The sequence below is a fragment of the Symphodus melops genome (assembly GCF_947650265.1).
Source record: "Symphodus melops genome assembly, chromosome: 7".
NCBI lineage: Eukaryota > Metazoa > Chordata > Actinopteri > Labriformes > Labridae > Symphodus > Symphodus melops.
In genome coordinates, this window is record NC_136697.1 from 29,094,259 (window position 1) to 29,114,258 (window position 20,000).

The following is a 20,000-nucleotide window of genomic DNA, read 5'->3' on the forward strand; positions in this document are numbered from 1 at the left end:
TCTGCATGTGGTGGACACTGTAGCTTCAGTGTTTAGCCAGCTCTGCATGGGTCTGTAAAGCTTTCTGCGTTCTAACCTCTCTCCATGTTTCATCTCCAACATTGATCCTAGTTTGAGCAGCTTTCTGCTGCTGGAGCTTATTAGAAACATGCAGAGGCTTTTTAGCTCGGGTACAATCACTTCTATCTGAAGCAGTTCCACTGCCCGCTTCCATCGCTGCAACACCTGTTCACCTGATAACTGCTCTCATATCTGGCAAACCCAGGGGCGTCCAAAACGGCCTTCAAAGCCCCGCCTACCTTCTCTGGTCCAATCAGATCCAGAGCATTCAGGAGCAGAATCTAAAGTTAGAAGGAGGACATACTGGCTGCTGCGTTGTTGTCAGAGAAGCTTCAACACAGCAGGTTTCCTTCATGATCATACAGGAAGAGAGCAGCTCTCTGATTGGCTGATTGATCAAACAGGAAGAGAGCAGCTCTCTGATTGGTCCTAATCTCTGGTCACATGTTGATAAATAGAGTCATCACTTATTTTCATTTGACCCTGACAAAACACCAAATGTGAGAGCGGCCAACTCAAACTATAAGATCCACAAACGTCTTTATGACCACATCCTGTTGTAATGATGACATCACTCCTGAACACTGTAAGGTGTGTTAACTCTTTATTCATCTTCACATAGACGACCACCTGGAGCTCTGACGTGCAGCTCGCCCCCTAGTGGTCAAACTGATAAATACAGCTTCAAATGCACAGTTTGAACATTAAAGACATCTGGGATTCAGCTTCTCACACACACACACACACACACACACACACACACACACACACACACACACACACACACACACACACACACACACACACACACACACACACACACACACACACACACACACACACACACACACACTGAAGGGTCAGTGGTCAGACCGGTCCCCCCCCTGCTGCTCCCTCCTCTCCTCCTTCTTCTTCTTCACCTCCTTCAGTCCATCCTGGATCATGTCCACGGCCTCCTGGTCTCCGGCCTCCCGGGCCAAACTCAGAGCCTCCCTGTAGCAACGCACTGAGTCCGCCAGCTGACCTGGACCAAAGACAAAACACAGACCGGATCTAACTCCACTCCGGCCCCCAATCATCATCCAGGTGTTAGTTTGACCTCTGACCTTTGTGCAGCAGGATGCCCGCCATGTTTCCCAGCAGGACATGTTGGTCCGGATGTCCCGCAGACCTGCTGAGGTCCACAGCCTGCTGGATCAGTACCAGGGCCTCATCATGGGCACCCTGCAGATCCAAGATGGTGGCCAGGTCGCTCATCAGCACCAGCGTCTGATGGAAACACAAAGAAGAAGAAAAGGTCTCTTCAAAATAAAGTTCACTACATTACCCAGTGTCCTCCATGCTGTCCCAATCTACCCAGTGTCCTCCATGCTGTCCCAGTCTACCCAGTGTCCTCCATGTTGTCCCAGTCTACCCAATGTCCTCCATGTTGTCCCAGTCTACCCAGTGTCCTCCATGTTGTCCCAGTCTACCCAATGTCCTCCATGTTGTCCCAGTCTACCCAGTGTCCTCCATGTTGTCCCAGTCTACCCAATGTCCTCCATGTTGTCCTAGTCTACCCAGTGTCCTCCATGTTGTCCCAGTCTACCCAGTGTCCTCCATGCTATCCCAGTCTATCCAGTGTCCTCCATGCTGTCCCAATCTACCCAGTGTCTTCCATGTTGTCCCAGTCTACCCAGTGTCCTCCATGCTATCCCAGTCTATCCAGTGTCCTCCATGCTATCCCAGTCTACCCAGTGTCCTCCATGCTGTCCCAGTCTACCCAGTGTCCTCCATGCTGTCCCAGTCTACCCAGTGTCTTCCATGCTGTCCCAGTCTACCCAGTGTCCTCCATGTTGTCCCAGTCAACCCAGTGTCCTCCATGTTGTCCCAGTCTACCCAGTGTCCTCCATGTTGTCCCAGTCTACCCAGTGTCCTCCATGTTGTCCCAGTCTACCCAATGTCCTCCATGTTGTCCCAGTCTACCCAGTGTCCTCCATGTTGTCCCAGTCTACCCAATGTCCTCCATGTTGTCCCAGTCTACCCAGTGTCCTCCATGTTGTCCCAGTCTACCCAGTGTCCTCCATGCTATCCCAGTCTATCCAGTGTCCTCCATGCTGTCCCAATCTACCCAGTGTCTTCCATGTTGTCCCAGTCTACCCAGTGTCCTCCATGCTATCCCAGTCTATCCAGTGTCCTCCATGTTGTCCCAGTCTACCCAGTGTCCTCCATGTTGTCCCAGTCAACCCAGTGTCCTCCATGTTGTCCCAGTCTACCCAGTGTCCTCCATGTTGTCCCAGTCTACCCAGTGTCCTCCATGTTGTCCCAGTCTACCCAATGTCCTCCATGTTGTCCCAGTCTACCCAGTGTCCTCCATGCTGTCCCAGTCTACCCAGTGTCCTCCATGCTGTCCCAGTCTACCCAGTGTCCTCCATGCTGTCCCAGTGAACCCAGTGTCCCAGTGGTATCCTCGTCCAACCTGTGGGTGTGTGTCCCCCTGCTCCTGCCGGCAAATCTTCAGAGCTTCCTGGTAGTCCTCTTTGGCCTGGTTCAGGTGCAACCCTGAAGCTCGGTATCGAGCCCGCGAGTCCAAACACAGACCAAGCAGGAGGCGGGTCTCCTTCCTTAGAGTCTCCTGCTCCTCTGTGGACAACAACAACAACAACAACAACAACATCAACAACAACAACAAAAACATCAACAACATAATAATCATCGACAACAGTTGGGGCGCCGGTGGCGCAGTGGCATGGCGTGCGTCCCCGTGCATTGAGGCACAGTCCTTGTGCGGGCAGCCTGGGTTCGCGTCCTGCTGAGGGGACCTTCAGCAGGTCTGGACTCTCAGCATGAACACATTTCAACTTTTTAAAACTAAAGGAGGAAATATTGAAATATTTCATGGAGATAAAAAAACGTCACCTGTCTGCAGCTCTGCAGGGACCGCCTTCTGTTTCTCTAGTTTGGCCTCAAGAGACTCTGTACAGAACCTGAAACCATGTTCAGCAAGCTCCGCCCTCAAACACACACACACACACAGACACACACACAGTCACTCTCTGAGAAAAGCACTGGTTTAACATCAGGCAGTTGAATGTTGCTTCCTTGTCTTACTTGTTCTGTTCAGCGTAGATTGTGGCGAGTTTCAGTGACATCTCGATGACAGCATTGTCGTCCTGGAAACAGACAGGAAGTCACAGCAGCGAGCTGAAAACGTGCGTGCACACACACAAACAAAAACACACTGACCTGTGAAGTTCCTCCTGACAGCATGAAGCTCATGGCTGCTTTGAACAGTTTTTCTGCCTGATGAAGAAACAAAGTCCGATAATGAACACCTGCTCTGTGAATACCATCATTACAGAGCTGTGATTGGTCAATACTTACACTGTCCAGCTGACCCTGAACGTACGCCAGATTTGCCATCTGAGAAGAGGTCAAAGGTCACAATGAGGCCTCCATCAAGAAGACTGGAGAGTGGACGAGGTATATCTGACTGTAGGTGTAGAGTATCTGACTGTAGGTGTAGAGTACCTGACTGTAGGTGTAGAGTATCTGACTGTAGGTGTAGTCTATCTGACTGTAGGTGTAGAGTACCTGACTGTAGGTGTAGAGTATCTGACTGTAGGTGTAGAGTATCTGACTGTAGGTGTAGAGTACCTGACTGTAGGTGTAGAGTACCTGACTGTAGGTGTAGAGTATCTGACTGTAGGTGTAGAGTATCTGACTGTAGGTGTAGAGTACCTGACTGTAGGTGTAGAGTATCTGACTGTAGGTGTAGAGTACCTGACTGTAGGTGTAGTCTATCTGACTGTAGGTGTAGTCTATCTGACTGTAGGTGTAGAGTACCTGACTGTAGGTGTAGTCTATCTGACTGTAGGTGTAGAGTATCTGACTGTAGGCGTAGAGTACCTGACTGTAGGTGTAGAGTATCTGACTGTAGGTGTAGTCTATCTGACTGTAGGTGTAGAGTACCTGACTGTAGGTGTAGTCTATCTGACTGTAGGTGTAGTCTATCTGACTGTAGGTGTAGAGTACCTGACTGTAGGTGTAGTCTATCTGACTGTAGGTGTAGAGTATCTGACTGTAGGTGTAGTCTATCTGACTGTAGGTGTAGAGTACCTGACTGTAGGTGTAGAGTATCTGACTGTAGGTGTAGTGTATCTGACTGTAGGTGTAGAGTATCTGACTGTAGGTGTAGAGTATCTGACTGTAGGTGTAGAGTATCTGACTGTAGGTGTAGAGTACCTGACTGTAGGTGTAGAGTATCTGACTGTAGGTGTAGAGTACCTGACTGTAGGTGTAGAGTACCTGACTGTAGGTGTGGAGTACCTGACTGTAGGTGTAGAGTACCTGACTGTAGGTGTAGAGTACCTGACTGTAAGTGTAGAGTACCTGACTGTAGGTGTAGAGTACCTGACTGTAGGTGTGGAGTACCTGACTGTAGGTGTAGAGTACCTGACTGTAGGTGTAGTCTATCTGACTGTAGGTGTAGAGTACCTGACTGTAGGTGTAGTCTATCTGACTGTAGGTGTAGAGTACCTGACTGTAGGTGTAGAGTACCTGACTGTAGGTGTAGAGTATCTGACTGTAGGTGTAGTGTATATGACTGTAGGTGTAGTCTATCTGACTGTAGGTGTAGTGTACCTGACTGTAGGTGTAGTGTACCTGACTGTAGGTGTAGAGTACCTGACTGTAGGTGTAGTGTATATGACTGTAGGTGTAGTGTATATGACTGTAGGTGTAGAGTATATGACTGTAGGTGTAGTGTATATGACTGTAGGTGTAGTGTATATGACTGTAGGTGTAGTGTATATGACTGTAGGTGTAGTGTATATGACTGTAGGTGTAGTGTATATGACTGTAGGTGTAGTGTATATGACTGTAGGTGTAGTGTATATGACTGTAGGTGTAGTGTATATGACTGTAGGTGTAGTGTATATGACTGTAGGTGTAGAGTACCTGACTGTAGGTGTAGAGTATCTGACTGTAGGTGTAGAGTACCTGACTGTAGGTGTAGAGTATATGACTGTAGGTGTAGAGTACCTGACTGTAGGTGTAGAGTACCTGACTGTAGGTGTAGAGTATCTGACTGTAGGTGTAGTGTATCTGACTGTAGGTGTAGAGTACCTGACTGTAGGTGTAGAGTATCTGACTGTAGGTGTAGAGTACCTGACTGTAGGTGTAGAGTATCTGACTGTAGGTGTAGTGTATCTGACTGTAGGTGTAGAGTACCTGACTGTAGGTGTAGTCTATCTGACTGTAGGTGTAGAGTACCTGACTGTAGGTGTAGAGTATCTGACTGTAGGTGTAGTGTATCTGACTGTAGGTGTAGAGTACCTGACTGTAGGTGTAGTCTATCTGACTGTAGGTGTAGAGTACCTGACTGTAGGTGTAGAGTACCTGACTGTAGGTGTAGAGTACCTGACTGTAGGTGTAGAGTACCTGACTGTAGGTGTAGTGTATCTGACTGTAGGTGTAGAGTACCTGACTGTAGGTGTAGTGTATCTGACTGTAGGTGTAGAGTACCTGACTGTAGGTGTAGAGTACCTGACTGTAGGTGTAGTGTATCTGACTGTAGGTGTAGAGTACCTGACTGTAGGTGTAGAGTACCTGACTGTAGGTGTAGAGTATCTGACTGTAGGTGTAGAGTACCTGACTGTAGGTGTAGAGTATCTGACTGTAGGTGTAGAGTATATGACTGTAGGTGTAGTCTATCTGACTGTAGGTGTAGAGTACCTGACTGTAGGTGTAGATGATGGCCTGGTTGTTGTGGGTCTGATGAGCCAAAGCGACGGCCTGATGGAGGAAGCTGGATGCGGCCTGCAGCTGTCCTCGATACACACTGAGCTGAGAGACAGAACATGTTAAAGAGCTGATCCTCATTCTGTCAGAAACTCTGCAGTCCAGATACCTTCGCCTTCTTCAGCAGGAGGATCAGCTCGTCCTCTTTTCTCTGAGCTTCATCTCTTCTGTCTTCATCAGAGTTGCTGAACAGGGAGAAAGCTGCACACACACACACACACACACGCACACACACACACACACACACACTTAATAAACAGTGTGATAATTTGAGATTGATGAAGACAGAGTAAGTAGATTTTTTTAATGATGTCTGTTGAGGGTTGCTAAACATACCAACAGCTGCCCACAACACTCCTCCTGCTCCTCCTGCTCCTCCTCCTCCTGCTCCTCCTCGTGAGTCGGGGGAGTTTCTCCTAATGGGCTCATGTGGGCCGACTTTTACCCAGCATGCCGAGCGTCCTCCATCCATAGAGAGTGATGTCACACAGCAGGGGCTCTGCTGTCTGAAACAAAGATGTGAGAAGATAAAGAACCGGTCGGAGCTGTGAGAACGCCTGAGCTCACAGCTCATCAGCTGTTTTCCTCTCTGACACCAGCAGGTGGCGCCATTTCACCTCATCCACCAGCTCACAGAAAGGACTAATGTGCAGTCTGCAGATGTTCTTCTTAGTTTAAAACTCGGTTATTGATGGACAAGTTTCACACGTCGGTGTGTGTGTCTGTGTGTGTGTCTGTGTGTGTGTGTGTCTGTGTGTGTGTGTGTGTGTCTGTGTGTGTGTGTGTGTGTCTGTGTGTGTGTGTCTGTGTGTGTGTCTGTGTGTGTGTGTCTGTGTGTGTGTGTCTGTGTGTGTGTGTCTGTGTGTGTGTGTCTGTGTGTGTGTGTGTGTGTGTGTGCGTCTGTGTGTGTGTGTGTGTGTCTGTGTGTGTGTGTCTGTGTGTGTGTCTGTGTGTGTGTGTCTGTGTGTGTGTGTCTGTGTGTGTGTGTCTGTGTGTGTGTGTGTGTGTCTGTGGAAGGGGGGGTACAGGTGTGGGGCACAGCACCTTGCTCAGGGGTACATCGGCAGTGCTTTCTCCTGTTGTTACGCTCCTGACTCCACCGAAACGCTATTATTATGACGTCACACATTATACCTGTTCACCTGTCGGTCTGACCCCCCCCCCCCCCCCCCCCCCCACTCACCGTGTCACGTGTCCTCCTGAACATCTCAACCTGCGTACAATCCTGCAGAGCGCCGCGCGCTGTAGAAAGGAGGCCGCCATCTTTAATGTTTATACAATGAGCGGAAATGACGACAGTTGTTTTGAGCCTTCACAATAAAAGTGTCCTTTTTTGTTGTCTCTGCATTCTCACGTTTCTCAAATCCCTTTAACGTTTCATTTTACTGACGTCATCAAAGGTGTCATTAACGTGTTTTCTTTTATTTCCCTTTGAGAGTCAGACGGACATTCAGTGAAGTTAAGGAGGACATGCTGACTGTGTGACGGTCGTCATGGAGACAAACACACAGTGTGAGAAGTGTTGCTTTAATATGGTGGAGTCATCTTTAGTGTCTTTACATTCAGACAAAGGAAAAACATCAGTTCATGTTCCCTGGTCAAAACAAAATCAAGTTCATGCTTAAAAGAAGTTCAGGATTAAACGAGCGCGAGGTCGATGACTCATCGCTCAGCATCATCAGTCTGTAGGAAGAAGCAGCTTTTAATTCAACAGAAGAAGAAGAAGAAGGAACCAGCAGAGCGTCGTCTGCTTCTGTTCACATCTGTTAGTGTCTCTACATGTAACACACACACACACACACACACACACACACACACACACACACACACACACAGACACACACACACACACACACACACACACACACACACACACACACACACACACACACACACACACACACACACACACACACACACACACACACACACACACACACACACATTATTCAGAGTTCAGACTTTTTGGACAGTTCAGTTTTTGGTGCAGCTGTCAGGAAAGTTTCTTAGTGTTCTCTTCGCTGCGGCGCCACCTGCTGACTAACTACAGAACTCACTTCCTGTTTCCATCTTCCTGTCGATGGCCACGCCCCCTGATGGCGCCTCAGGCGTGTGGTTGGCGTTCACTCTGCAGGCTGGTGGTCGATGAACCTTTTCAGGTGCAGGCGCAGAACTGCTTTGGTTTTAAACGTCTTGCCACAGCTGCAGGCGTGCGGGCGCTCGCCCGTGTGGTCGAGCTGGTGGACGCGCAGCATGGTGCTGGTGAAGAAGAACTCTCCGCAGGTGAAGCAGTAGTGACTCTTCTCTCCGGTGTGTTTGGTCCTCTGGTGGCTCAGCAGAGAGCCCGACGTGGTGAAGCTCTGGCCGCACTCCTGACAGCTGAAGGGGCGCTCGCCCGTGTGGATTCTCTCGTGGGGCCCTCCACGAGTTGTGGTAGGAGAAGGCTTTCTCGCAGTAGGAGCACTGGAAGAGTTTCTCCTTGGTGTGGCTCAGACGGTGCATCTTCAGGTAGTGAGCGATGGTGAAGCTCTTCCCGCAGTCGGCACAGCTGAACGGTTTCTCGCCCACGTGGAACAGCGTGATGTGGGACCTCAGATGTGAGGACTGGGTGAACCTCTTCCCGCAGGTGGTGCAGAGGAACGGTCTCTCCCCGGTGTGGGTCACCATGTGGGCCTTGAGATGGGGCGACTGGGTGAACCTCTTGTCGCACTCGGAGCACTTGAAGGGTTTGAGTCCCGTGTGCGTGCGGTTGTGCAGCTTCAGACCCTGCAGGCTGGAGAAGCTCTTCCCCGCACTCGGAGCAGTGGTAGTCCTTCAGGTCCTCGTGGGTCCTCTGGTGGCTGCGCAGGCCGCCCAGCAGCTTGAAGCCTTTTCCACAGCTGGGGCATTTATGAGGCTTGGAGTCCGAATGGGTGACCTGGTGCACCTTCAGACTCTGGGGGTTGCTGAAGGTCTTGTTGCAGACGAGGCACGGCAGCAGCGCGGGGTTCTTGTGCGAGCGGCGGTGGAAGTTGAAGCCCTGATGAGACACGAACATCTTCCCACAGACGTCACAGCGGTAGCACTTCTCGCCCTCGTGCACCTGCAGGTGCTCGGTCAGCTCGGCCTGCTGGCCGAAGCCGTCCCCGCAGAACCAGCACTTGAAGGGTTTGGTCCCCGAGTGGGTCCGGTGGTGGGTCTTCCAGTCCCTCTTCAGGGCGAAGGTCCTGTCGCAGTATGAGCACTGGTAGGGTTGCGAGCGTTGGTGGATCTGCTGGTGCAGGACCAAGCTCATCAGGGTCGGGTAGGTCTTCCCACACTGCCAGCACGTGTTGGGGGCGTGTCCTCGGTGGGTCTTCAGGTGAGCGTCCAGGTGAGTCTTCTTGTAGAAGCCTTTGTTGCACTCCAAGCAGTAGACCATCTTCCTGCCCGTGTTGGACAGGTTGTACTGTCTGGACCTGAGCCGGGCCAGCTGAGGGTGGTCGTCTGTGGGGGCGGAGTCACAGTGTTAAGCTTTGTGATGACTCATCAACAGTCTGCCTTCACATTCTTACCTAGAAACAGGAAGTCCCGCCCCTTCAGCCACAGCTTGCAGTCGGTCAGTTTGACGGACAGCCTCTTCAGGAGGTGATAGGATTGGATTTCCATGTCGTCGTCCGGCTCCATTTTGATGTGAACCTGTGCAGCGGCGCCCTGGAACCAAACATTTAACCACGGCAGTTTAAGAGACCTGAACCAATCACTGACGAGCCATCAAACTGTCATTTCACGTGACCTTTAAAGAGTCAGGCCGGTCTCACATGAGAAACCCGGCTGAGCGCAGGAAGCTGGTCGCTCAGTAACAACAGTAAACAGGATGGATCACCTGCTGGATCCAACTGTGGACGAACACAGGTGTCTCTTTATTATATAAATGATATATATATAAATGATATATATATATAAATGATATATATATATATATATATAAATGATATATATATATATAAATGATATATATATAGTGTCTTTGTGAAGAGGAGACTTGACACACTTTGATAGTTTTCCCTCTGATGATGAACTTGCTTTGGTTTTTGAGCTTTAGGAGACCTTGAACGCACCATCCAGACAAACCTTCAACCAAACTCCATTCAAAATGTTCTGGTTTTATAGTGAGCGTGCAGCCACGGGGACAGGTAGGCGGGACAGGTGGACAGCTTTACGTGGACCACATGAACAGAGGCCCCTCTTTGATTCGGCTCAGACCACTTTGACTCAAAGTGAAACCTGCAGCTCTGCTTCACCTGTTTGTCTGCAAACAGCTGCGCGACATAAATACTGATCTCCATCATTAAACAGCAGAACACACGAGTAATGATGAGGCCGAACTGATCCCACAGTGGTTCTGACCCACTCTGGGTGTTCGGTTCGGTGTGTGTGCTCGGTTTAAGAGCAGGACGGCGGTTCTGTCTGTGATGAGTTTAGTGAATGGAGTCTGGTGACAGGTGTGCTCTGCATGCTAGCTGAGTTAGCCTCGCTGCTAACAGGTCAGAGGTGAACTCTCCGCGTGGAGGAGCCTCGGCCGGTTCGCTGTGTTTACCGTGTCGGTGTCCATCCCGCCGGTTCCTCTGTCAGCTGCTTCTGCCGGTTCCGTTAATAAAGTGGACTGTGGACGAGCTAACGGCTAACAGCAGCAACTTCTTCTTCTGTGGTGGCAGCTTGGGTCAGCAGCTGCTGACTTCCGGGGAAGTTTGACCGCCGAACCAGAGAAAGTTTGAAATGGACTCTGAACACTGTCACGTGACACCACAGACTGTAAAGAACCAGGGGAAGTTCTAAATGGACTCCGAACACTGTCACGTGACACCACAGACTGTAAAGAACCAGGGGAAGTTCTAAATGGACTCTGAACACTGTCACGTGACACCACAGACTGTAAAGAACCAGGGGAAGTTCTAAATGGACTCTGAACACTGTCACGTGACACCACAGACTGTAAAGAACCAGGGGAAGTTCTAAATGGACTCTGAACACTGTCACGTGACACCACAGACTGTAAAGAACCAGAGAAAGTTCTGAACACTGTCACGTGACACCACAGACTGTAAAGAACCAGAGAAAGTTCTGAACACTGTCACGTGACACCACAGACTGTAAAGAACCAGAGAAAGTTCTAAATGGACTCTGAACACTGTCACGTGACACCACAGACTGTAAAGAACCAGAGAAAGTTCTAAATGGACTCTGAACACTGTCACGTGACACCACAGACTGTAAAGAACCAGAGAAAGTTCTGAACACAGTCTCATTATACAGACTGTAAAGAACCAGAGATGACAGAAACACAACATCAATGTTTGTAGTCCAAACAAACTACAAACATGTCTTCCTACACTTTCATCTTTGACATCATGTTTGATCTGATGGAACATGTTGTTTAAGAACATTAAAAGTGGGGCAGCTGTGTCTTAGTGGGACCGTCGGTCGGGGTTCAATCCCCAGCTCCTGTAGCCCTTTAATAAGACACTTAAAGGAGCAGTCTGTAACTCTGCCCCCTGGTGTTTAAAAAGAGTACTGCAGTCTGTAGCTCCGCCCCCTGGTGTGTAAAACGAGTACTGCAGTCTGTAACTCCGCCCCTAGTGTTTAAAAAGAGTACTGCAGTCTGTAACTCTGCCCCTAGTGTTTAAAAAGAGTACTGCAGTCTGTAGCTCCGCCCCCTGGTGTGTAAAACGAGTACTGCAGTCTGTAACTCCGCCCCTAGTGTTTAAAAAGAGTACTGCAGTCTGTAGCTCTGCCCCTAGTGTTTAAAAAGAGTACTGCAGTCTGTAGCTCCGCCCCCTGGTGTGTAAAACGAGTACTGCAGTCTGTAACTCCGCCCCTAGTGTTTAAAAAGAGTACTGCAGTCTGTAGCTCTGCCCCTAGTGTTTAAAAAGAGTACTGCAGTCTGTAACTCTATACTTCACTCTGTAATTATATTTACTCTTAGTCACATAGGGGCTGCTAAATCTTGTGTGGGGGATTATTGTATACAGAGAGGGGGGGGGACAGCGGGTGTGTATTGTAACTAATGTCTTGTGTCCTGCCTGTCTGTATACTGCTACTGGATGCCTTGAATTTCCCTCGGGATCAATAAAGTATCTATCTATCTATCTATCTATCTATCTATCTATCTATCTATCTATCTATCTATCTATCTATCTATCTATCTATCTATCTATCTATCAGTCTGTCTGTCTGTCTGTCTCTCTGTCTGTCTCTCTGTCTGTCTGTCTGTCTGTCTGTCTGTCAGTCTGTCTGTCTGTCTGTCTGTCTGTCTGTCTGTCTGTCTGTCTCTCTGTCTGTCTCTCTGTCTGTCTGTCTGTCTGTCTGTCTGTCTGTCAGTCTGTCTGTCTCTCTGTCTGTCTGTCTGTCTGTCTGTCTGTCTGTCTGTCCGCCTCGGGGACAGAACCCTCCTTAGCTCTCTGACCGTTGAGGAGACATGTGACCTGATTGGTCAGAGTGACGTCATGTGATTGAATCTTTAAATCTCTCTTCACTGACTTGTCTGAAGCTGACAGACAACTCCCGAAGATCACCACAAGAGGGCGCCTTCATCCTGCTCACCAAGGAAACACGTGTGCCTAAATGAATCATGGGAAATGAAGTCCAAACACTGAAGGTCCCTCCCATTCTTCTTTTAGGAGCCACTTTGTATTTTGATCAGAAACGTTTCATCTTTTCACACCTTCAAAGTAAAACACGTTTAAAAAGCCTTTAACGCGTTTCTGAGACCTCATCATGATCCAAACTTTCCTTCAACACCTGTTTATGATCTGATACAAGTATTCTGCCCTCTAGTGGAGTATCAGCATACTGCAGGCAGTGTTTTCAAAATGGCTGAACTCATCCACACTTTAGAATAATGTTTGTATTGTTACTCATTCTCTTCTGTATTGAATGAATGTGTATCAGGCTCACTGTTCTTATAATGACACAGAATTATCTGGTTGTGTGTGTTAGGTCTTGTGTTGTAGTCCGCAGCCCCTCCTTCCTTTGTTTTCTTCTTTGGTTATGTGTTCGTTTTGCCGCCTCTCGGTGGGTGTCCATTGCTTTATTTTGTGGATATTTGTTTGTTTTCAGAATGTTTTAGTCTTTGATGAATTGATTTCATTGAATGATTCCAAACATACTTTATGTTGAGCAGAGCTCTGCGTGCACGATTTGGACCTGAACCGTCACGTTTCTGTGATCGACATGAAGCCGACCACAATAATTATTATTATTCTGAAGTCGTTGTCCAACATGTTTCACCTCAGAGCTGAATCAGCAAATCCCAAGGAGACTACAGGTGCAAGTCCTCTAACAAGTCCTCATGTGTTTATCAGCTGAGAGTTTAAAACACGGTGCTGCTGTAGGTTGATGAAACACTGGGGCACAAAGACTTGTGGACTCTCAGGACGCTGGTCCCGGTCTCAGGGTACCAGCTGGTCTAGGCTCAGACACTGTGAAGGCTGATGCTTAATGAAGCTGTGGCTCGTTACACAGTTTAGATTGATGCTTGTTTCTGTATTAAAGGACAGTCTGGATCATCTTCTGTCCCTTTGGTCCGTCGTGGTCCAACAAGAGGAAAATATAAGATCTAAAAGGAAAAGGGTTTTTGTTGGAAAGTCCTTACAATGGAAGGTTTCCTTTTATTTTATAATAACACAGATTACAAAATAATACAAATCCTACAAAAGAGTGCTATTCTCACAGTGAGTGACTAGAGCTCAATAAAAGAGAATATAAGTCAGCTGATCACAGGTGCAGAACAAGTGTAGAGCAGAAGTCAAGTCCCAAAAAGGAAGACTGACCCAGAGAGAAGCTTGTGCTTCCCTCCTCTATACTCTGGTTGACTCTCAACATCTACGTCATGACAAGTTCAATATTCATTTTGGGTTACGTCAAAAATAATGTATCAAAAACAAGACATAGATGGTTCTATGTGTGTTTGTCATGCAGCTGCAGGACCCTGATCTCTAACAGGGCACTTGTACACACCCCACTATGTGAGCAGTCCAGGACCCCCAATAAGATTTACAGCCTGCACTCCCACAAGCGCCAACTATTCTAACATATAATAATATGACACTCCTTACAACGTTATAAGTACACATTATGCATGTAATACACATCAGCTCTTTATGATCAGGTTTATAAAAGTTAAAATATGACTTGTGATGAGCTAAATTCAGCCTGAACTCAGCTTGAGGGGAAATTCTCCTGTGAGGGGTCAAAGGTCAGCCGAGCTTTCAGCTGTTGACGATGAGCAGTCTCCCTCGCTTCAGACCGGTGAGGTGGATCATCTGGGACCCACAGAGTCACAGGCCGGCCTCAGGTCCTGAGTCAAGTCTGACTGGGAGCTGGAGGGGAACAATTCTTGTCAGTCACAATCTTATTGGTTACTTTGTTCCAACAACAGTTTTATTTTATGACAACAAAGTCCAGACCCCTGTGTCAGGTCCAGACCCCCGTGTCAGGTCCAGACCCCCGTGTCAGGTCCAGACCCCTGTGTCAGGTCCAGACCCCTGTGTCAGGTCCAGACCCCCGTGTCAGGTCCAGACCCCCGTGTCAGGTCCAGACCCCCGTGTCAGGTCCAGACTCCTCGTGTACCTGGCTCACAGAGCAGGTGCTCCGTCCTGGACTTCATCTTGTTTAGTCTTCATGCGTGTAGCTGAGAACTCGCTGCTCACAGATCACCTGTCAATCAAACATGGGCGGGGCTTTGGCGTCTGAATATCCGTCGTGGCGTTTTGAGGTGGCGCTCCTTCCTGGGGTCTGATGAGGAAACGAAGTTTCCTGTCAAAGACAAAAATGAGGGATTCATTCAAACAGTCCTCATGAGCAGAGTCCCTGCAGGTGAACAGCTGAGTCATGTTTTTGTGGGCGGGGCTTCGTGCATGTTGACCAGTAAACAGGGATCAGATAAACGCTTCGGTCGGTCTTTGTCACAGCACCCTGCTCCGAGAACTTGCTGCCTGGAGGGGGCGCTACAATTCGGCCTTTTGTTTACATCATGTCCCAGCAGACACTGGCCCCGCCCACTATGTCACTTTGTGACCTCACCATGACATCACAGAAGCTGGTCCTGTTAGAGCCAATCAGAGCGCAGGTCTGACATCACAGCAGCTGGTCCTGTTGGAGCCAATCAGAGCGCAGGTCTGACATCACAGCAGCTGGTCCTGTTAGAGCCAATCAGAGCGCAGGTCCGACATCACAGCAGCTGGTCCTGTTAGAGCCAATCAGAGCGCAGGTCTGACATCACAGCAGCTGGTCCTGTTAGAGCCAATCAGAGCGCAGGTCTGACATCACAGCAGCTGGTCCTGTTAGAGCCAATCAGAAGGCAGAGTGAACAGCCAGTACAGACTCAAGTGAGGGACAGGTAGAACACAGTGATCTGCATGAGTCAGAATACGCTTCAGTCCGGTTATGTCATGGCCCCTCCCCCTGTGAACAGACTGCAAGGGGCGGAGCTTCAGTCGGCCTTTCATTTCATCACCTGCAGGCTGTGAAACAGGTGAACCGGCCCTCGGTCTGGGTCTTACCTGAGACTATGCCAGGAGGCCTGAGGTGGACTCAGACCCTGGACCAGTGGCTTCAGTGTTGAGGCTTTAAAGATGCGTTCAAGTGGCGTCGGACAAACTCCTGGTCAGAACAGGAACAACGTGTCAGACATGCTAATCAGTACATTTACACACATGGATTTATAAACATGTAAATATTAACCCTTTATACTCAAACACATCTTAAGAACTGAACCATCACAGGAGCAGATGACCGCCGCGTTAGGCCCCGCCCCCACAACCTCAGACTAAAACCCACGTGGCGACCCGGCTCAGCAGCTCGTGCACGATCTTAACTTTAGAGCACTTAGTAAAGATACGACATGTATGAAGGCAACATACATGCGCACGCGCCATCAATCAATCTTTATTTATATGGAGTCGATTCATAACGGGCGTTATCTGGAGACACTTTACAAACAGCAGGTAAAGGAGCTTCCGGTTTGTCTGTTCACATTAACAAAGAGCAGGTAAAGGAGCTTCCGGTTTGTCTGTTCACATTAACAAAGAGCAGGTAAAGGAGCTTCCGGTTTGTCTGTTCACATTAACAAAGAGCAGGTAAAGGAGCTTCCGGTTTGTCTGTTCACATTAACAAAGAGCAGGTAAACATGCTCACTGTTTACATAAAGGACCTTACTGATGGCTATAATACAAGGGCCCAGCACTAAACCCGCACGGTGCCGGTCCCGCCTAAACCGGCGGTGTTATTGGTCCAGGACCCTCTACGGCCCACGTGCTCACCTTTAACGGATCCATGCCGCCCTCCAAGTCCTCCTCTCAGCCCTCATCCTGAACCCAGCACGTCCTCATCAGACCTTTTACACGCTCCTGGTCCTGGTCCTGGTCCTGCTCCTGCTCCTGCTCCTGCTCCTGTTTGAACGCCGACCATCTTCACTGATCCCCCCTTAGCGCCATGTTGGATTTATATGACCCAATAACCAATCAGGACGCTTAGATTCTTCTTCTGGGGAATTAGCGATCAGTTTGGTTGAATTAGCGCCACCTAAAGGCCTGGAGGACTCCCCTGAACCCCCCCTGAGTCTAAAGTCTGTATGATGAACCCCCCTGAGTCTAAAGTCTGTATGATGAACCCCCCTGAGTCTAAAGCCTGTATGATGAACCCCCCTGAGTCTAAAGTCTGTATGATGAACCCCCCTGAGTCTAAAGTCTGTATGATGAACCCCCCTGAGTCTAAAGTCTGTATGATGAACCCCCCTGAGTCTAAAGTCTGTATGATGAACCCCCCTGAGTCTAAAGTCTGTATGATGAACCCCCCTGAGTCTAAAGCCTGTATGATGAACCCCCCTGAGTCTAAAGTCTGTATGATGAACCCCCCTGAGTCTAAAGTCTGTATGATGAACCCCCCTGAGTCTAAAGTCTGTATGATGAACCCCCCTGAGTCTAAAGTCTGTATGATGAACCCCCCTGAGTCTAAAGTCTGTATGATGGACCCCCCTGAGTCTAAAGTCTGTATGATGAACCCCCCTGAGTCTAAAGTCTGTATGATGAACCCCCCTGAGTCTAAAGTCTGTATGATGGACCCCCCTGAGTCTAAAGTCTGTATGATGAACCCCCCTAAAGTCTGTATGATGAACCCCCCTGAGTCTAAAGTCTGTATGATGAACCCCCCTGAGTCTAAAGTCTGTATGATGGACCCCCCTGAGTCTAAAGTCTGTATGATGGATGCTGTGTTGCATTCAGGGTCTGCGATGCTAAATTGAATCCACTCTACTTTTCTGATAGTTAACGGCAGTGTTGTGTTGTTGTGTTTCTGTCTTTAGATAGACCTGTTGACTGAATCTGAAGTGAATGACTTCCTAAAGTGCAAGGGGAAGTAAACAATTATTAAAGCATTTTAAACTTTATTTTAATCATTGTCCTATCTAAACATCGATTGTGTTGATTTGTAGTTTTACTCAGGTTTGTGTTTTACGACACGTGCAGGAGAACTGAAGGCAGCACGACCGTTATCGTTTAAAATCAAAATAGCGTCGAGCGCGAAGTTTAAAGGATTTTATGTCAGATTCAAACGGTTATTTGGGTTAGAAATAAAGTAGACAAAAGTGAAGACGTCGTGACATTAGACGATGGACGGTAACGACGAACGGCTGGAGGTTCTCCGGAGTTTCACGGTGAACAGTTTCCGGTTGGACCCGGACACTTGGCGGGAGTTGGTGTCAGAGGAGGACAGCCCGCTGGTCTTTAATGGTTTCTTCAGCTCTCAGGACTACAGTAACCTGTTCATCTACTGGGACTCAGAGTCTGGACTCTCTGTCAGCCTCCACTTTCCCAAACATGTCCAAACCAAAATGATCTGTGTCTCCAAAACAGCCCGCGAACCGGTCAGCACCGGAAATGTCCGAGAGAGGGTCATCATTCAAGAAGTGCAGGGAGACAGCGCCATGACAGTTCTGGTGTCAATGTGTGAGGAGGTGAGAGAGTGAGGAGGTGACAGAGTGAGGAGGTGAGAGAGTGTATGAGGAGGTGACAGAGTGAGGAGGTGAGAGAGTGAGGAGGTGAGAGAGTGTATGAGGAGGTGACAGAGTGAGGAGGTGACAGAGTGAGGAGGTGACAGTGTGAGGAGGTGACAGTGTGAGGAGGTGACAGAGTGAGGAGGTGACAGTGTGAGGAGGTGACAGAGTGAGGAGGTGAGAGAGTGAGGAGGTGAGAGAGTGAGGAGGTGACAGAGTGAGGAGGTGAGAGAGTGAGGAGGTGAGAGAGTGTATGAGGAGGTGAGAGAGTGAGGAGGTGAGAGAGTGAGGAGGTGAGAGAGTGTATGAGGAGGTGACAGAGTGAGGAGGTGACAGAGTGAGGAGGTGACAGTGTGAGGAGGTGACAGTGTGAGGAGGTGACAGAGTGAGGAGGTGACAGTGTGAGGAGGTGACAGAGTGAGGAGGTGAGAGAGTGAGGAGGTGAGAGAGTGAGGAGGTGACAGAGTGAGGAGGTGAGAGAGTGAGGAGGTGAGAGAGTGTATGAGGAGGTGAGAGAGTGAGGAGGTGAGAGAGTGAGGAGGTGACAGAGTGTATGAGGAGGTGACAGAGTGAGGAGGTGAGAGAGTGAGGAGGTGAGAGAGTGAGGAGGTGAGAGAGTGTATGAGGAGGTGACAGAGTGAGGAGGTGACAGAGTGAGGAGGTGACAGTGTGAGGAGGTGACAGAGTGAGGAGGTGACAGAGTGTATGAGGAGGTGAGAGTGTGTATGAGGAGGTGACAGAGTGAGGAGGTGACAGAGTGAGGAGGTGACAGAGTGAGGAGGTGACAGAGTGTATGAGGAGGTGACAGAGTGAGGAGGTGACAGAGTGAGGAGGTGAGAGAGTGAGGAGGTGACAGAGTGTATGAGGAGGTGACAGAGTGAGGAGGTGACAGAGTGAGGAGGTGACAGAGTGAGGAGGTGAGAGAGTGAGGAGGTGAGAGAGTGTATGAGGAGGTGAGAGAGTGAGGAGGTGACAGAGTGTATGAGGAGGTGAGAGAGTGTGTGAGGAGGTGAGAGAGTGAGGAGGTGAGAGAGTGTATGAGGAGGTGACAGTGTGTATGAGGAGGTGACAGAGTGAGGAGGTGACAGAGTGAGGAGGTGACAGAGTGAGGAGGTGACAGAGTGTATGAGGAGGTGACAGTGTGTATGAGGAGGTGACAGAGTGAGGAGGTGACAGAGTGAGGAGGTGACAGAGTGTATGAGGAGGTGACAGAGTGAGGAGGTGACAGAGTGAGGAGGTGAGAGAGTGAGGAGGTGACAGAGTGTATGAGGAGGTGACAGAGTGAGGAGGTGACAGAGTGAGGAGGTGACAGAGTGAGGAGGTGAGAGAGTGAGGAGGTGAGAGAGTGTATGAGGAGGTGAGAGAGTGAGGAGGTGACAGAGTGTATGAGGAGGTGAGAGAGTGTGTGAGGAGGTGAGAGAGTGAGGAGGTGAGAGAGTGTATGAGGAGGTGACAGAGTGAGGAGGTGACAGTGTATATGAGGAGGTGACAGTGTGTATGAGGAGGTGACAGAGTGTATATGAGGAGGTGACAGTGTGTATGAGGAGGTGACAGTGTATATGAGGAGGTGACAGAGTGTATATGAGGAGGTGACAGAGTGTATATGAGGAGGTGACAGAGTGTATATGAGGAGGTGACAGAGTGTATGAGGAGGTGACAGTGTGTATGAGGAGGTGACAGAGCGAGGAGGTGACAGTGTATATGAGGAGGTGACTGTGTATGAGGAGGTGACAGTGTATATGAGGAGGTGACAGTGTATATGAGGAGGTGACAGTGTATATGAGGAGGTGACTGTGTATGAGGAGGTGACAGTGTATATGAGGAGGTGACAGTGTATATGAGGAGGTGACAGTGTATATGAGGAGGTGACTGTGTATGAGGAGGTGACAGTGTATATGAGGAGGTGACAGTGTATATGAGGAGGTGACAGTGTATATGAGGAGGTGACAGTGTATATGAGGAGGTGACAGTGTATATGAGGAGGTGACTGTGTATGAGGAGGTGACAGTGTATATGAGGAGGTGACTGTGTATGAGGAGGTGACAGTGTATATGAGGAGGTGACAGTGTATATGAGGAGGTGACAGTGTATATGAGGAGGTGACTGGTCCTCCTCCCCTCAGGTGACCTCCCCCCTCCTTCACATGAAA

The 20,000-nt window shown here is 49.1% G+C and overlaps 3 protein-coding genes and 1 long non-coding RNA gene across 9 annotated transcripts in view; 1 reads left to right on the plus strand and 3 right to left on the minus strand.

Moving 5' to 3' along the window:
* Positions 1–913: 913 nt before the first annotated feature.
* On the minus strand, positions 914–7,161 carry ttc19 (tetratricopeptide repeat domain 19). 3 transcript variants are annotated; one of them, XM_079348075.1, is made up of 11 exons: positions 7,025–7,157; positions 6,178–6,347; positions 5,951–6,042; positions 5,776–5,886; positions 3,424–3,462; positions 3,286–3,342; positions 3,151–3,212; positions 2,959–3,053; positions 2,519–2,682; positions 1,167–1,329; positions 914–1,084 (listed from the first exon to the last, which is right to left on the minus strand). In XM_079348075.1, the coding sequence occupies exons 1-11, from the start codon at positions 7,102–7,104 to the stop codon at positions 921–923; spliced, it is 1,197 nt and encodes a 398-aa protein (XP_079204201.1). In that variant the 5' UTR covers positions 7,105–7,157; the 3' UTR covers positions 914–920. The 3 variants fall into 3 exon arrangements, with proteins under 3 accessions (XP_079204201.1, XP_079204200.1, XP_079204202.1); XM_079348074.1 differs by having other exon boundaries at positions 3,286–3,462; positions 7,025–7,161; XM_079348076.1 differs by lacking the exon at positions 7,025–7,157 and adding an exon at positions 6,886–6,950 and having other exon boundaries at positions 3,286–3,462.
* Positions 7,162–7,352: 191 nt separating this feature from the next.
* Positions 7,353–10,598, minus strand: LOC306826628 (uncharacterized protein). 2 transcript variants are annotated; one of them, XM_079348072.1, is made up of 3 exons: positions 10,400–10,598; positions 9,375–9,513; positions 7,353–9,306 (listed from the first exon to the last, which is right to left on the minus strand). In XM_079348072.1, exons 1-3 carry the CDS (start codon positions 10,412–10,414, stop codon positions 8,174–8,176), a joined length of 1,287 nt encoding a protein of 428 aa, XP_079204198.1. In that variant the 5' UTR covers positions 10,415–10,598; the 3' UTR covers positions 7,353–8,173. The 2 variants fall into 2 exon arrangements, with proteins under 2 accessions (XP_079204198.1, XP_079204199.1); XM_079348073.1 differs by lacking the exon at positions 10,400–10,598 and adding an exon at positions 9,850–10,079.
* Positions 10,599–13,487: 2,889 nt separating this feature from the next.
* On the minus strand, positions 13,488–16,465 carry LOC306827119. Of its 2 annotated transcripts, XR_013779579.1 has the most exons (5): positions 16,122–16,465; positions 15,363–15,462; positions 14,879–15,140; positions 14,431–14,595; positions 13,488–14,180 (listed from the first exon to the last, which is right to left on the minus strand). It is a non-coding gene; the product is annotated as an uncharacterized lncRNA (long non-coding RNA). The 2 variants fall into 2 exon arrangements; XR_013779580.1 differs by lacking the exon at positions 13,488–14,180 and having other exon boundaries at positions 14,207–14,595; positions 16,122–16,462.
* A 914-nt stretch (positions 16,466–17,379) lies between these two features.
* Positions 17,380–20,000, plus strand: part of LOC306826626 (dynein axonemal heavy chain 17-like) — a 19,911-nt gene continuing 17,290 nt past the window's right edge. The window contains exons 1-2 of one of the 2 annotated variants that reach the window (XM_079348069.1): positions 17,380–17,812; positions 19,974–20,000. The exon at positions 19,974–20,000 is cut by the window's right edge and continues 194 nt beyond it. In XM_079348069.1, coding sequence (XP_079204195.1) covers positions 17,468–17,812; positions 19,974–20,000 — 372 coding nt within the window. In that variant the 5' untranslated portion in view covers positions 17,380–17,467. The remainder of the gene's footprint in view (positions 17,813–19,973) is intronic. The other variant, XM_079348070.1, reaches the window with a different exon arrangement.